Here is a 14,321-nt window from a genome sequence, read left to right on the forward strand (position 1 = left end):
GGTTCATGGCTAAGGAATAATAAAAGACAAGAAGGGTGTCTAAATTTAGACACCTTTAACACTGATGGACCCACCACCTAAGGGGCCAGCCTCATCCATGCCAGCAAGACTCTCTGAGGACATTTTCCAGTAATGGGACTCACTGTATGGTTCTCTAAGGGCAGTTAGTTTCCATTCAACAGATGAATCAAAGGGCAAAGCAGTTGGATAACATAAAGATAACATCTATATACAGTTTTTGCTTTTTTTTTAAGAAGCATGTTATTCTTCAATCAAAGATAGTCAGCCCTTAAGTCTTCATGAACAATTCTAAATGTGCTTTATTAAATTTAATAGTTCTTGTTAGGAAAACTCATCATGAATAAAAAGCAAATTATTTTTTGGCATTCTGATATTGATAAAGGAAAGTTCTATTTCACTAATGTACATATAGCCTTTATCAGATCTTTCTCAATTTATCTCTGAAGTATGTTTAGAGCTTAAAAATTTTTAAAAGAGGAAGTTCAGTGATTAGAATGAGATTGACTCATTTTGAAGATGATTTTCACAACTCCAGTGATTGCTCCTGATACACTAATGCCTATTACAGGAAAGAAGGCTCTAAATAATTCAAGAAAAATATAAAAGTATTGTGAAAGCTGCTTCAGGCTGAATGTACTTTGTGATGGGGTATCACCTGTCTCTGCTTCCAAATGTGTGATTGACATGGGTTTTGAACCTAGGACCTAAGCTACAATAACAACCGGATAGGAGGAAATGAACCAGCTAGTCCAGGGTGGAAGGCTGTCACCATTAATGATTTTCTAAGGCTAAGTTTTTAGTCTGGAAGAACTTCTTAACAATCGTGCGTGTGTTCATGGATAAAAAACAAACATGAACTCTTCTCATCAAGGAGGAGATAAAAGTTCAAGTGATTTTCTAGTCTAATAAAGTCACGAGACGATCATTTTCATTGCCTCCCTTTATTAAAGACCCAAGCTAGCAGCTTGTCTTTTTCCAATGTGAAAGGAATGCTGTTTTAAAATAGCAATGTATTTCTTATTTAAAGTTGAAGAGTAGGACCACACTTGCATCCTATATAGGCCTGTGGGAGTTCTCAGCAGGGTTCTCATCCTATGCCATCTGGTAATAATAGCCCACTCGTTCTGGTTTATTTTAGGAACTCTCCCAACAAGTTGGGGTTCACAGCATCAGTGTACTCAGACACTAAGGCGAGTTCGCTGTGGCTGACAGAACATGTCGCTAAGTTCGTTTATGGCCGTGTGACTCTAAAATGGTAAGTCAGACAGTTGTCTTAGATGTCATTTAGTATCTTGGGCTGTGACGACCTTCGAGCTATGATATTAAAATAGAAAAACCTTTGCAGAGTGTTAACCTATCATTACAGACTCAATGGCACGGCACTGCACCCAATTAGCAGTGTGGCTTGCATCCTCGCATCTATAAAATAGAATTAGCGTGAGCACTGCTCTTTTTTTTATTATTAGTTTGTGTTTCTAGAAAGGTGTGACTTATCTGTAGGGTTCTGCTCATTTATGTCCATCTACAAAGGATTTAATTACATTCTTTTAGCTCTCTATGCTGAGGAAATTGAAAACGGCCGCTTCGAAATTACAAATGTTAACGAAATTAGTGAACAGAATATTTACTCCATCACCCTCTCCTTTCGGAGAGAATGGAAACAAGCTGAGGTAAATAAGGCCTAAGATTTTCAGAAGAGAAAATTCTGGGCAAGGAGAGCATTAAGAGTTCTCCTTTCCTCTTTCCCACGTGTATTCTGCAAGCTTCTCTGGTTTTCTTGGGCAGAACTAGTGAAGGGCAAAGTGTATAAATATGGCACAGTGTCTGAAAGTTACATATTAGCACGAGCAGCTAGAAAACATCAACTTACATCGGAGGCTGGTGATTCAAGCACGATGCCGAATCCTAGAATGTGGCTCTCCCCAGGGGAGGCGTGCTCGGCCACAGGGAGACTGGAATTCTCGGGGGCCCCTGCAGCCTTCTTCTCAGCTTCCAACGCACTGGGCTTCTGTTTCACAGTGAGAGGTTCCACAGTCTTTGGGGGCACTTTTTTCTTTTTATTTCTCTTGCGTGAGACGGCAGTTCGCTGGGAGCACATAAGGGAAATTGGGGGTTGTTGTCTGTTTTGGGTTCCAACTGTGAACAACAAACAAAAACATGGTACAGGCACATGTGTCTAACCTAGGAGAGTTCCCTTGCTCCATCAGCTGAGGCTGAAATGGGTTCACTGGAGGATGGGGCACATCGAGATCAACCTCACACTGGACCTGAGCATGACCAAATGCTGCCTCAAAAGATCTACAGGCAGAAAAAACCCAAGAGAAAACTCTCCTCCAAATCCTGGTGGCTAATTGATTACCTGGTGGGTAATCGATAGGAGGAAAGGATGATGAGCTATAAGAAAACATTGAACCATGATTTTACGCATCACATGACATTTTTGTATACCCAAGAACCCCAGAACTTAAATTGAGGTGTAGACATCTATGTTTTTTGGAAAACCAATCTCGGGAATACTCCACTTGAGATTAAACTGATTGGTAGCCAGCAACCGACAGGTGCCGAAATCAACAAAAGTCGGGTAACGATGCTCATTTGGGCAAGTCTGATCAAAAGCATCACTTGAGAATGACCAGTAAGCATGTGGGCTAGGTCTGTTGGTCAATTTCAGGTCCAGTTACTCCTGCCTCACAAACCAATACTATCCACACATCAGCCATCTCCACAGACTATGCTACTGGGTTCTGACCAGGCTGTTTCTCCATAACCCGGTTTTATGTAGCTGAAAAATAGGAAAAATATAGTTCAATACAAGAAGAACAAATCAGTAAGGTCCAGGAATGGTCTGAATTCCAAAGACGAGAAGCGCTGATCGAGAGCTGAGTGCTGATGTTGAATATATACTTAAGGGAATCAAGGATGGTAATTACAGTTCTCAGAGGTGCCCTTCAAGACGTAGTGTTTGTTAACCATTTAAAAATACTCTGATTTAAAGTTTAGTAGGGAAATATGGCATTATTACTTAAATCTGCATGTGTTAATATGGTTTTTAAAACTATGACCACAGCTGCTTTTTCACAGAAATACAGCTCTAAAAATAAGCCAGATGAAAACCTAAAACTCTCGACATGCACATAATATGGATCATTTCTCATCAGGTCGTAAATGGGTAATATTTGTACTCTGAACTTGATATCTGCATCTCTAGGCTGGACAGAAATTTATAATAACTATTAGAAACACTATTTGCACTGCAAATGAGCACTGCAAAGTTTTTTAATCATGCATGCAGTAAGCAGTCTAGCTCACTGGTTCTCAACCTCAGCTACACATTAGTTTCACTGGATTCACCTTAAAAAAAAAAAAAGAAAACCAGTGCCTCAGCCTCAATCTAGACTAATTCAGACTGGAATTTCCCAGGGAGATGCCTGGGTATCGGGATTTTTTAAAAGCTCCACCAATGATCCCCAATATATAAGCCGGACTGGGACTTTTCTCTGTTAGATCTGAATTTTCAGCTGAGGCTAGGTCTCCATTTGCAAAGTTAGACAACTGAAGCAGTTATCAATGATCTAGGACTCCAGCCTCACCAAGTCTCACTTTCCAAAATTAAAAGTGAAAATGTTTTGAGTTTAAAGAACACAGGACTCTGAGGTTTTCTTCTCCTTCTGCAAGTCTGGACAAAGCTGTGTTCTTTCGAATCAGATCTTAATCGCTTGATCTTATTCCTTGCCTTCTCCCTGAAGTAAAGGTGAAACTTTCTAAGTAGAAGGTAAATCTACATTTTATAGGTAATAAACCTTAAAGTCAATCTACTCACTCAACACATATTCTTCAGTTTAAGAAAATTAAAGGAGACTAATTTATTCAGTTTATCCTCTGGGATCCCTGACAGCTCTGGGGTCGTTTACTGCCCTAATCTGCAAAGGTTCATAAAAGGAAACAGGGAGACACAGTGGCATTTACTTAATAGATTCTCAGAAGGCTTCAGTCAAGGATTTAAATGGTTGCAATTTGTAGTTTGCCACTTGGGGAGTAAGGAGCTTAAGTAACAAAATAAATCATTACCATTTCATACGCATATTTTCTTAAGTGCTAACAAATTCTTCCTCTGAGGAAAGAAATCTGTACAGAATGAAGTAACCTTTCTTTCTGAGCTCCTTATTTAGGAGATGTTAGCCTCTGCTGGGTTAATAAGAACACAGATTATCCTTGTGGAACAAGGTGAGTTAAATGCTTACTGGCCTGACCAAAATGTTTTTATTTTTTCCCTTGGGATAAGACTAAATCCAGTGCATAAAATTAGATGTTGCTTCTCAGAAAGCCTTTCGCTCATTTCACTTGCATGTGATCTTGGGTGACTGATATGTTTAAGTATTAAGTTTTTTAAGTATCAAACCACATCACTGAATATTAAAATTTTACTAGAATTAACTAAACGGCACCAAGGACGATTTCTGAGCTGTCTGAATACCTTTACAGTGGAAAGGGGGGAAGTTAGTTATATATGACTGGGCCATTTACCAGCTTAAGGAGCAGTTTTCCCTGATGAAGTGGAAGGCTTAATGAAATGATTTATTATTTTCTGTTGCTGTTGTTCAGTCGCTAAGTTGTGTCTGACCCTTTGGGACCCCATGGACTGCAGCACGTGAGGCTCCCCTATGACAAAAAAAGCTTTTTCTTTACTAATTTTGGAGACTAGAAATCACAGCCACTATAATAAGGACCTAGACTTTCAGACTTCTAAGAAATGCTCCAGGTCTTTGTAACAACACTCACAAAATAGCTGAGGCTCAGATCATGCTTTACCAAGTTCAGCTGCATTTACTATCTCTTCTATTTTCAAAACAACCCTATGAGTTAGATATTAATACTCTAGTTACAGATGAGAAATCTGAGGTTCAGACTGGAACTCTGACCCTAAAATGCAAGTTCACTGCTCTTCTGTTCCTCAACTTGTCTAACAGGAGCGAGAACAACAACAACAAAAAAAGCATCGTGTAAATAAAAAGACAAAACCGGAGGTGTCTCAGAGCCTCTCTGACCTGAATGTTAGGGAGAAAAGCCACAAGCAGAGCCTGAGGGCCAACGTTTCTGGTCAGCTGATACTCTGGAATCTTTACCAGCAGAGCCCAGGCTTCCTAAGGGCTCCTCTGCATGTACAGAGCTGCTTGGCTCCTCACCTGTCACAGGGAGCCCAGCGTTGGAGGCAGGGTGGGCTTGTGCAGAAGCGAGGGTTGTAAGATGCACAGAGCCCCCTAAACCGAGCCCCTCAGGAGGGAAGATGAGCCATTCTCACCTCTTTCCCCATCACGAACCTCCTTGTCAATTTACATTAGGGAGATGAGCCGAAGGGCTCTGCCCACCTTCGGGTATAATTGTTTCAAAGTTTAATTAGCTGACATTTGTGAAGCACCCGAAGCACATGTACAGAAGGAGTGAGCAGTATCAGCCAGAAAGCATTTGTGAGACTGGCTAACAGGAAGGTGGGTTCTGGAAAAAGCAGAGAAAAATGGATGCTTGAAGAAGTACACCATCAACTATACTTCCATAAAATTGTTTTAAATAAATTATATATATATAATTTCCTTTATATATATAAAAAGGAAACCTTGCTGGGAGACACAGCGTAACCAAAGCATAATGAACATCCCCACTGAAGATCCTCCCTCTGAGGCTGGATCTGCGTACCTGCCTGAATCTGCATCAGTTTCCGCATGGTCTTGAGCTCTTGGAGGATGGCCTGCAACGTCGACTGGCAGTTACAAGTGCAGCAGTTGGATCCAGCTGATGAATTCACCACTGGAAGTTCTCCTGAGCACGAAAAGAGAGAATGATGGCCGCCAAGCAACAGCAAGAATATAAAGAGGAAAATAAAAAAGGCACCCGGTGATTTTCACAGCCTGAATGCTGGGGTCTGACTTTAGCTAACCGTTCAGGTTTCTCTACTGTCAGGCGTGTGTCGTGTCACAGGGTGGGGCAGCCTCTGTGAATGGACACACAGTTTGCTGTCACAGCGCCCCCCCCCCCCCCCCCCCCCCCGCCGTCACCCCAGTTCATCTCAGATAATGATAGAGAAAACATTGACTAAGAACACACTCGTGCTATTTTGCACAAAAAACTAGCTCTGTGAACAGCCTTTATCTAAAACCAAACAAACTGGGTAGCTGCACATGTCCTGAGAGTTCATACTAAGAGTTAAATGTATCTAACTATTTAAAAGATAGTTTTAGCATTAACCACGTGATTCTAAAAATTAAGAACTGTCAACACATTGCTTTGTGCTGGGTGTGGTATGTCTGGGTGGCGGGGGCAGCAGGGTCTGGGAGGGTCCAAGTGAACTTAAGGGGTCAGAGGCTGCTGGTGTGTTGGCTCTTCTCCAGCTTCATAAAAGAGTGCCCTTCTACATCGTCCATTCCCCATTCTTCAGTTTCATTTTAGTCTCGTTTTCACTGTTTGAAAGTGAAAGTCGCTCAGTTGTGTCCAACTCTTTGCAACCCCAGGAACTATACAGTCCATGGAATTCTCCAGGCCAGAATACTGGAGTGGGTAGCCTTTCCCTTCTCCAGGGGTTCTTCCTAACCCAGGAATCGAACCCAGGTCTCCTGCATTGCAGGCGGATTCTTTACCAGCTGAGCCACAAGGGAAGCTCAAGAATCCTGAAGTGGGTAGCCTATCCCTTTTCCAGTGGATTTTCCCAACCCAGGAATCAAACCAGGGTATCCTGCATTGCAGGCGGATTCTTTACCAACTGAGCTACCAGGGAAGCCCTTTTCACTGTTGAATATGCCATATAATTGTCCTCCTCTGTTTTCCTTACATGTAAACAAATACCTTCCTGTTATTGCCGGAATAAAATGGGACATTTGGAAAAGCATGCTTTCAGTACAGTACCCCTGGCCTCAGTATCCAAGTTCCCTTAAAGGCAATCAGGATAAGAGATGGCTCTCACTTGGGTTTTTTCATGGTGGAAGAGGGAAGTTCTATAGTTTTGGTCCACCTATATTCTTTACTATATATTACGTGTAATTTACATCCTGCAATATGCATTCTTTGCGAATATTCACTATTGAAAGTTTCACCACAGCGAAACCTGCAATATGCATTCTTTGCGAATATTCATTATTGAAAGTTTCACCACAGCGAAACCATGGAATACTTAATGTGTGGAGCAGCACAATTATTTACATTCAGAGTTGTAGCAAAATGAGATGTTACAACTTGAAAACTACAAATGATTAAATTAAAACTCCAATGAGATACCAAAGGTATTCCGATCAACAATACGCCATTAACACAGAAGTATTTTAAAACAAATATGGGGGAATTTAGGTTTGTAACTCTGACCATTACTAATATTTTTCAAAGTAAATCCACCATCCTTGTTGGGGCCTGGAAAATAGAACACTATTCACCCAATACTTCCTGATGGGGGCGCTTATTAGCTTCATAGATACCTGAGGCCATTTTATTTCTCTAGTCATTTCTCCCATGGGAGTAGAGTTAGGAGGACTTTGTGAATATTCCTAGTCACTATTTCAAGTCTGTATCATTTTAGAGGAAAAAAACCAATCCTTTTCATCTTGTTATAAATCATTTTCTAATTTTAAAGAGAACTACCTTTTTATTTTTATGGAGGACTCTTTAAAGAGCCATCTCTTTCTAACGTGGAAGCAAGCCAGCATGAGAATCTGATATTGGCTTATGTAATATTAAGAGAGACAGAAGACACCCATACATCTCTTGGGGTCCCTCCCCGTCTCTTCAGCAGTGGCTAGTGATGGCTTTTTATACCTTTGAACTGGTTATCACAAACTGTGTTTAAAAAAAAAAATAAAATCACAATAATTGTCTTTTCCTTGAAGGATGATGAACAGGGGGGAAAACCCTTAACTTTTTAAAGAAACTAGAAATGTGTTCTTCCTTTCTTCTCATTCCCTTTGTTAAAACGACAGATCTGCACATCTGTATGTAACTTATAACACGAATAACAGTGTCACTGGAGGGAAAATTAACATGAATGGAGAAATCAAGTTTTTCCTTATGTTTTGGGAAAAAAAAATTTGCCATTTGAGTTTTTTTTCCCCTAACAATTAGGAATTTAAAATAGATAACTAATAAGAACCTACTGGATAGCACAGGGAACTGTACTCAATATTCTATGGTGCCCTACATGGGAAAAGAATCTAAGAAAGCGTGGATATATTTAGGTGTATTGCTGATTCATTTTGCTGTACACCTGAAACTAACACAACACTACAAATCAACTATACTCCAATTAATTTTAAAAAACCCATTAGGAATTTAAAGTAAGGAAATTTTACTTTAAAGGAATAATTTTCAACCTGAATGAAGCAAGTTATAAAATATGGATCATCTGGTTCAGGAGCTTGAATGGGAGGTTAAAGTCAAGGTGTCACTTGACTGGCGGGGTCATCAGTCCTCCCTTTAAGTGACTCGTCCTATAATGAAGAAAGCCCAGGACTTAGCAAGGGGATGTGTTAAGAATACACCATGTGACCAGGAAGATTCTTTTAATGCCACAGTGGAGCTCTTTCTGCCCTAATGTTCAGTTGTTTGTGACAATAGTATCCGTATCTCAGACAGTGATGGCTTTGACTTCTTAAAGAGCTAAAGTGTCTATCAAGAAACTATCCCTTCTAATAGAGAACCCCTAGTTTTTCCTGCATCTCAAGTCTAGATTTTTTTATACTCTTTTTCCTTTATGTCTTTCCTGTCTTTTAAAATAACTCAATTAAGGTACATGATTAAAGGAGGGTTTACTCTATAGAATTCAAAGAACATACTGAATGTTTATAGACAGAAAACATATTGGGACGACTGTGAGCGTCTGATGAGGGCCATACCATTGGAGCTCCCAGCAGTGTGGGGCTGGCTCTGAAAGGTTCTGGAGCGGGTGCCATACTGCCCTGAGAACTGCCCGCTCTGGGGTGGCAGCTCGTTCCACGTGCCCCGGGAAGATGGGTGGAGGCTTGGGGGGGCCTCTGCAGAGTTCAAACGCTGAGGCCAAATCGCATCCAAATCCTGGGGTTCCTCTTTAAGTTTCTCCCCCTCCTTGCCCACACGCTGATATATCCTCCCAGCGCTGTCATTCAGTAATCTTCTCATTCCTGTAATTTGTTTTTTAATTTCCATGCTTTCATCTCCTAATGGAAACAGGGCCAGAGATAGCACTGTAAATTAGTGAAAGAAAAAATAATCCACTACCAGAAAAAAAAACAGAATAAGACACCCCCCCTTCCTTCTTTGGAATCGGGGGAGGATTACTGACCCCAGATGCAAGCTTCTCTTTTAAGAATCTTCTTTCCTCAGAGGATTTTTTTTTTTTGAACCAAAGTATCTGTATTGCACAGAATAAATATTACTTAAAGATGACTCTGAAATTATACAGATATAAAATATTTTCTATAAACAATATCATTAAAGGATCTATTAGATCTAGATCTATTAAGGGCTATTTCACACACGTGTGCATGCTTGCTCAGCCTCTCAGTCGTGTCCAACTCTTTGTGACCTCATGGACTGTAGCCCACCAGGCTCCTCTGTCCATGGAATTCTCCAGGCAAGAATACTGGACTGGGCTCCCATTCCCATCTCCAGGGGATCGTCCCAAAACAAGGACTGAACCCTTATCTCCTGCACTGGCAGCTAGGTTCTGCAGTGCTGAGCCACAAAGGAAGCCCACCGCAAACATACTATCTTTTTAAATTGTCATCAGCCAGTAACTTTACAAAGGTTAAGGGAAGTAGTCTTTTCTTTTTTTTCTCTAACCTGGGTTTTAAAATAAAAGTCTAATGCCACGGTACACACTCATACAGTCACTCTACTAAATGCTTGAAATTTCAACTATGAAGAAAGGAAAAGCCCTGCAGAAAGCATCTATTACAAAAAACAGCTCCTACAAATAAATCTAGCACATTTATTTATTTATTTTTAATTTCTGGCCGCATCTGTGCTGCATGTGGGATCTTAGTTCCTAACCAGGGATCAAACCCACGCACCCTACATTGGGAACTCAGAATCCTAACTACCGGACCACCAGGGAAGTCCTGAGTACATTTAATATAATCATGTTGTAATACCCTCAGCATCATATTAGCCAGATTTCTCTATCAGACTGGTAACTGCACAATGAATGTAGGTATTCTGCATTGTCTAGTTAGATATTTAGCTTATTAATACACAAATACGTTACTGAATGTAGTGGAGAAGGAAATGGCAACCCACTCCATTATTCTTGCTTGAAAAAGTCCGCAGGGTCACAAAGAGTCGGACACGACTCAGCAAACTTAACAACAACAGTAACAAAACTGAATGTAAGGAAACTTTTCTATTTTTTGCTGTGAAGTTAGTATCTTAAATTTTTTAAATGGTAACAAAAGTATTAATTGTCTTTAATATCTAACATGAACAAATGCAGAATTAATACAGATTTCCAAATTTACAATACTGCTCTGTGTTGGCATATGCTTGAGAGGAGAAATATTTTACTTTGTCATAAAACTCTTTCCATTTCAAACACCTGTGAAAATGACAATACAGAAACAATAAATCATGTTCCAGATTTTTATGAGAACGAATGACCGAGCACAATTGAAGAAATGCGGAGCCAGCATTTACAACTTTCTCAGGATGTCTGGGGAACAGGGTGTGTCTGGAAGAGGTCCCAGAGGAATTCTGAGAGATAAATCTATAAGCCAGTGTGGCTGCTATTACTTTCAGCATCCAAACCCGCCCTTTCCCGGCGTGACTAACAGCACAGCTTGGGCAGGAAGGAGCTTCTTTCCTGCAGGGCTTTTATTCTGGACCAGGGACGTCACACACGCATCCAGGCTGCAGCGTGCTGATCTCGGTTGACACTGGCTAGTGGCTGCCACTCCCCTCCCTCCCAGGGCCCTGGCAAGAACCACACCAGCCAAGCCAGGCAGAGGCGGGCACGCTGCCTGGGGCCTGGATCAGTGCCAGCTTACTCCCCACATGAACTCTGACGCATCACAGCCAAAGGGCCACTCTCTTTTCAAAGGTTCCACTTATGCTCCAGTGACTGAATCCTATGATAAAGTGCTGTCTTCAGAAGGAGGGAAAAAAGGTATGAGGATCCTGGAACTTTCTAAGATCAAAGTTGCTTTGTCATGAGCTTAGTTTCACAGTCCCAGAACCTACAGCTCTGAAACTTACAAGACTGAAAATACAGTGTGAATTCTGCACACTTGATACTTTCAAGAGGACAACCAGGATTGTGGAAGAGGGAGATCCTGGCTGTGGGCTGACACTTAGAAACATTTCTTACAAAATCAAAACAAGAGGCAAACCATAACAACAGATTAGGACCTGGGACTGAGGAGGAAGAAAAACAGGGGGCTGTGAAGGCAGGTAGCAGAGCTGGCTGACTTTCTGAGAAGAGAGCTCACAGTCTATCCAACTGTGGGACAGCTGAAAGGACAGAAAACAGCTAAGTGTAAGAATTGCTGGAGTCAAGGAAAGCTGAGAGACGTGGAAAAGGCTGGAAACGGGCTGGTTGCAGGGCAGCCTCTTAGAGGTGACAGGCTGGGTGTCCCCAGAGGGCAGTGGGATGAGCTGTCCTTCCTTTAGCCAGAGAAGTCAGGAGCAGCCCTGACCACACTACCTGGGCGGGAGGCCCTAGAACCGTATCTCTCTCTTTTGAGCTCTGTCTCTGTCTCTCTCTCTCACACACACACGGGGCAGGGGTGGGGTGGGGATGATGCACTCTGCAGAGAGAGGGGAATTGAGTCCTCACACATTCAGGAGGGATGCAGCAGAGGATCAGGAGGGAGACCTAAAGACTAGAAGTGGCGACGACAGAGAAAGCTGAGCAGCCTGCACACACTGGGATGGAGAGGGTGAAGCTTGCAGGCTTGGGCCACGGATGCTAGGGGGTGGGTCAGGGACAGGCTGGGGCCGGGGCTCCCAGACCTGGACTCACTTCCCAACTGTACTGACTTGCTACCTGATACGAGACGAGCCACCTGCTATTCTCAGGCTTCAGCTTCCTGAACTATAAAAGGGAATTCTGAACCAGACCATGCCTGGCATAACCCAGGGGAGCAGTCAAGGAGGGATGTAGGTTTTTCCCATTACCAAGATGTTCACAGGGCACCAAACAGCTCTAAAAGTCACGTATGTCCTCCTCAGAAAGAGTGGGCTTATTCTGATTGCTACAAGTGAAGCCAAGTTCTCTGACTCAAAAAAAAAAAAAAGGGATAAATTAAGATGTTGAGATCTGAAGCATTAGTTGACCTCTTTGTCTTTCCAGTTCTAATAAGTTGATGTCTTCCCCATGTATAAATGCCAAGAAAAAGAAGCTCTAAAGAAGCATGATTCCAGGGAATTCCCTGGTTGCCCAGTGGTTAGGACTCCGCACTTTCACTGCCAAGAATGTTTCAATTCCTGGTTGGGGAACTAAGATCCCACAAGCTGTGCAATATGGGCAAAAAACAAAAACAAACAACAACAACAACAAAAAGAAGCAACAATTCCATAAGGAAACCTGTTCACTTTCCAAACCTAACCATACCTTTTTTCATGTTTAACCACAAAGGGCTGGATCTTTTTAGAGAAAATGAACAGGAATCTTACAAATATGGATCCATGGTGTGTGGCTGCATTATAGTAAAACAATCTTAAATGAAAAATGGTTTGTATGTTTAGTAACTGGACTCCTTGGACAAGACTGAAAAAAGATTACAGGTTGGATTTTACCCTTTGCTAAATTTCAAGACTCCCTTTCCTTTACATAGATTACTTTCCTTTACGTAAATAATTTGCATAATACAGAATAGAGAGTCTTGAAACACAGAAGTCATCATACAGGATGACTTGGTCAGGAGAGAAAAACATATTACACAGAACACGATAATTCATTGTTTGGGGTAATGAAAGAAAAAAGGCAGTAATGCTCAAAGATAGAGTGAGATGATGTGCCTTAACATTATATATCCATTTCTATATGCCTTCTTTTCACAAAGACTCAAAATAGTCACCATATCTTTGCATCGAAAATTAACTAGTGTTGAGCTGTAAGTCATTTCATATACCTTCTTTATGTAAATGAAAGAAATGTTGTATCACAACCAGAATGAGGTCTAGTAGAATTAAATGATACAGGATGCTTGGGGCTGGTGAACTGGGATGACTCAGAGGGATGGTATGGGGAAGGAGGTGGGAGGGGGGTTCAGGATTGGGAACACGTGTATACCCATGGTGGATTCATGTTGATCTATGGCAAAACCAATACAATATTGTAAAGTAATTAGCCTCCAATTAAAATAAATAAATTTATATTAAAAAATAAATTAATTAATTAAAAAAAGAAAAAAAAGAATTAAATGTGATACTAAGGTTTATAAACAAACCATATACAGAGAAAAATCCGAATGAACCTTTTGGCCAACCCAATATTAATAGGATGGAGTGAAAAAGTACCAGAAATACAGTAAGAAGAATAAGTTACTGAATAAGATGAATAAAGTTTGGAATAAGAGGAATCAAGTTACTCAGATCCCATTCCCTTGGGGCTGGGGAGGGTGGCCCCTGAGCATCACTCTTGCAGGCAAAAGCTCACTGTCTGGGTGGATGGCACAGCTGTACCACTTCCCCTCTTATTCAGTAACTTATCAATCATCTCCTGGGCCCCAGAGATAGAAAGATCATCCTGTTCAAATTTAAAGGTACTCCCCTTCCAAATCTTTCAACATCTTTTACTCACATCCTTTTGTACGGGTTGGTTATTCTGAAAAATGGTCCTGATTTTCCCCAGCCTGCTGACCTGCACCTCTTTTAAGTATGTGCCCCCAGAACTCCAGCTAGAAGACTACCCTGCTATCTGTAGACACCTCTGATTTCTTGCTAGAGCTAAAAGGTGGACCTTCTCTGAGGACCCTGCCTCCCTGAAGTCCCCTGTGTGAAAGTTATTCACCTCCCATTCCCTTGGGGCTGGGGAGGGTGGCCCCTGAACATCACTCTTGCAGGCAAAAGCTCACTGTCTGGGTGGATGGCACAGCTGTACCACTTCCCCCTCTTCTTCCTGAACAGCAGTCTGTGTGCCGGGAGTTTAAGGTTCATAAAGAAAAGTGGCAGGTGATGAAGTCAACACATACAGTGAGGTCATCCCATTAAGGTGCCAGGTTAAGGAAGAATAATTTTGCACTGGAGATATTGGGTTATTGCTCTGGGTTATTTATTTCAATATTTTTATTTATTTATCTGGCTGTACCAAATCTTAGCAGTGGCAGGCAGGATCTTTAGTTACGGCATGTGAA

General features: G+C 41.5%; 1 protein-coding gene across 7 annotated transcripts in view; it reads right to left on the reverse strand.

The window, feature by feature from the left end:
* Nucleotides 1-14,321, reverse strand: part of BEND7 (BEN domain containing 7) — an 86,877-nt gene that overhangs the window by 46,606 nt on the left and 25,950 nt on the right. For 6 of the 7 annotated variants that reach the window (XM_070800846.1, XM_070800848.1, XM_070800845.1 and 3 more), the window contains 3 exons: nucleotides 8,889-9,188; nucleotides 5,713-5,835; nucleotides 1,892-2,157 (listed from right to left, as the gene is read on the reverse strand). In XM_070800846.1, coding sequence (XP_070656947.1) covers nucleotides 1,892-2,157; nucleotides 5,713-5,835; nucleotides 8,889-9,188 — 689 coding nt within the window. The remainder of the gene's footprint in view (nucleotides 1-1,891; nucleotides 2,158-5,712; nucleotides 5,836-8,888; nucleotides 9,189-14,321) is intronic. The other variant, XM_070800849.1, reaches the window with a different exon arrangement.

Source organism: Bos indicus, chromosome 13 (assembly GCF_029378745.1).
Source record: "Bos indicus isolate NIAB-ARS_2022 breed Sahiwal x Tharparkar chromosome 13, NIAB-ARS_B.indTharparkar_mat_pri_1.0, whole genome shotgun sequence".
In the NCBI taxonomy this organism is placed as follows: domain Eukaryota; kingdom Metazoa; phylum Chordata; class Mammalia; order Artiodactyla; family Bovidae; genus Bos; species Bos indicus.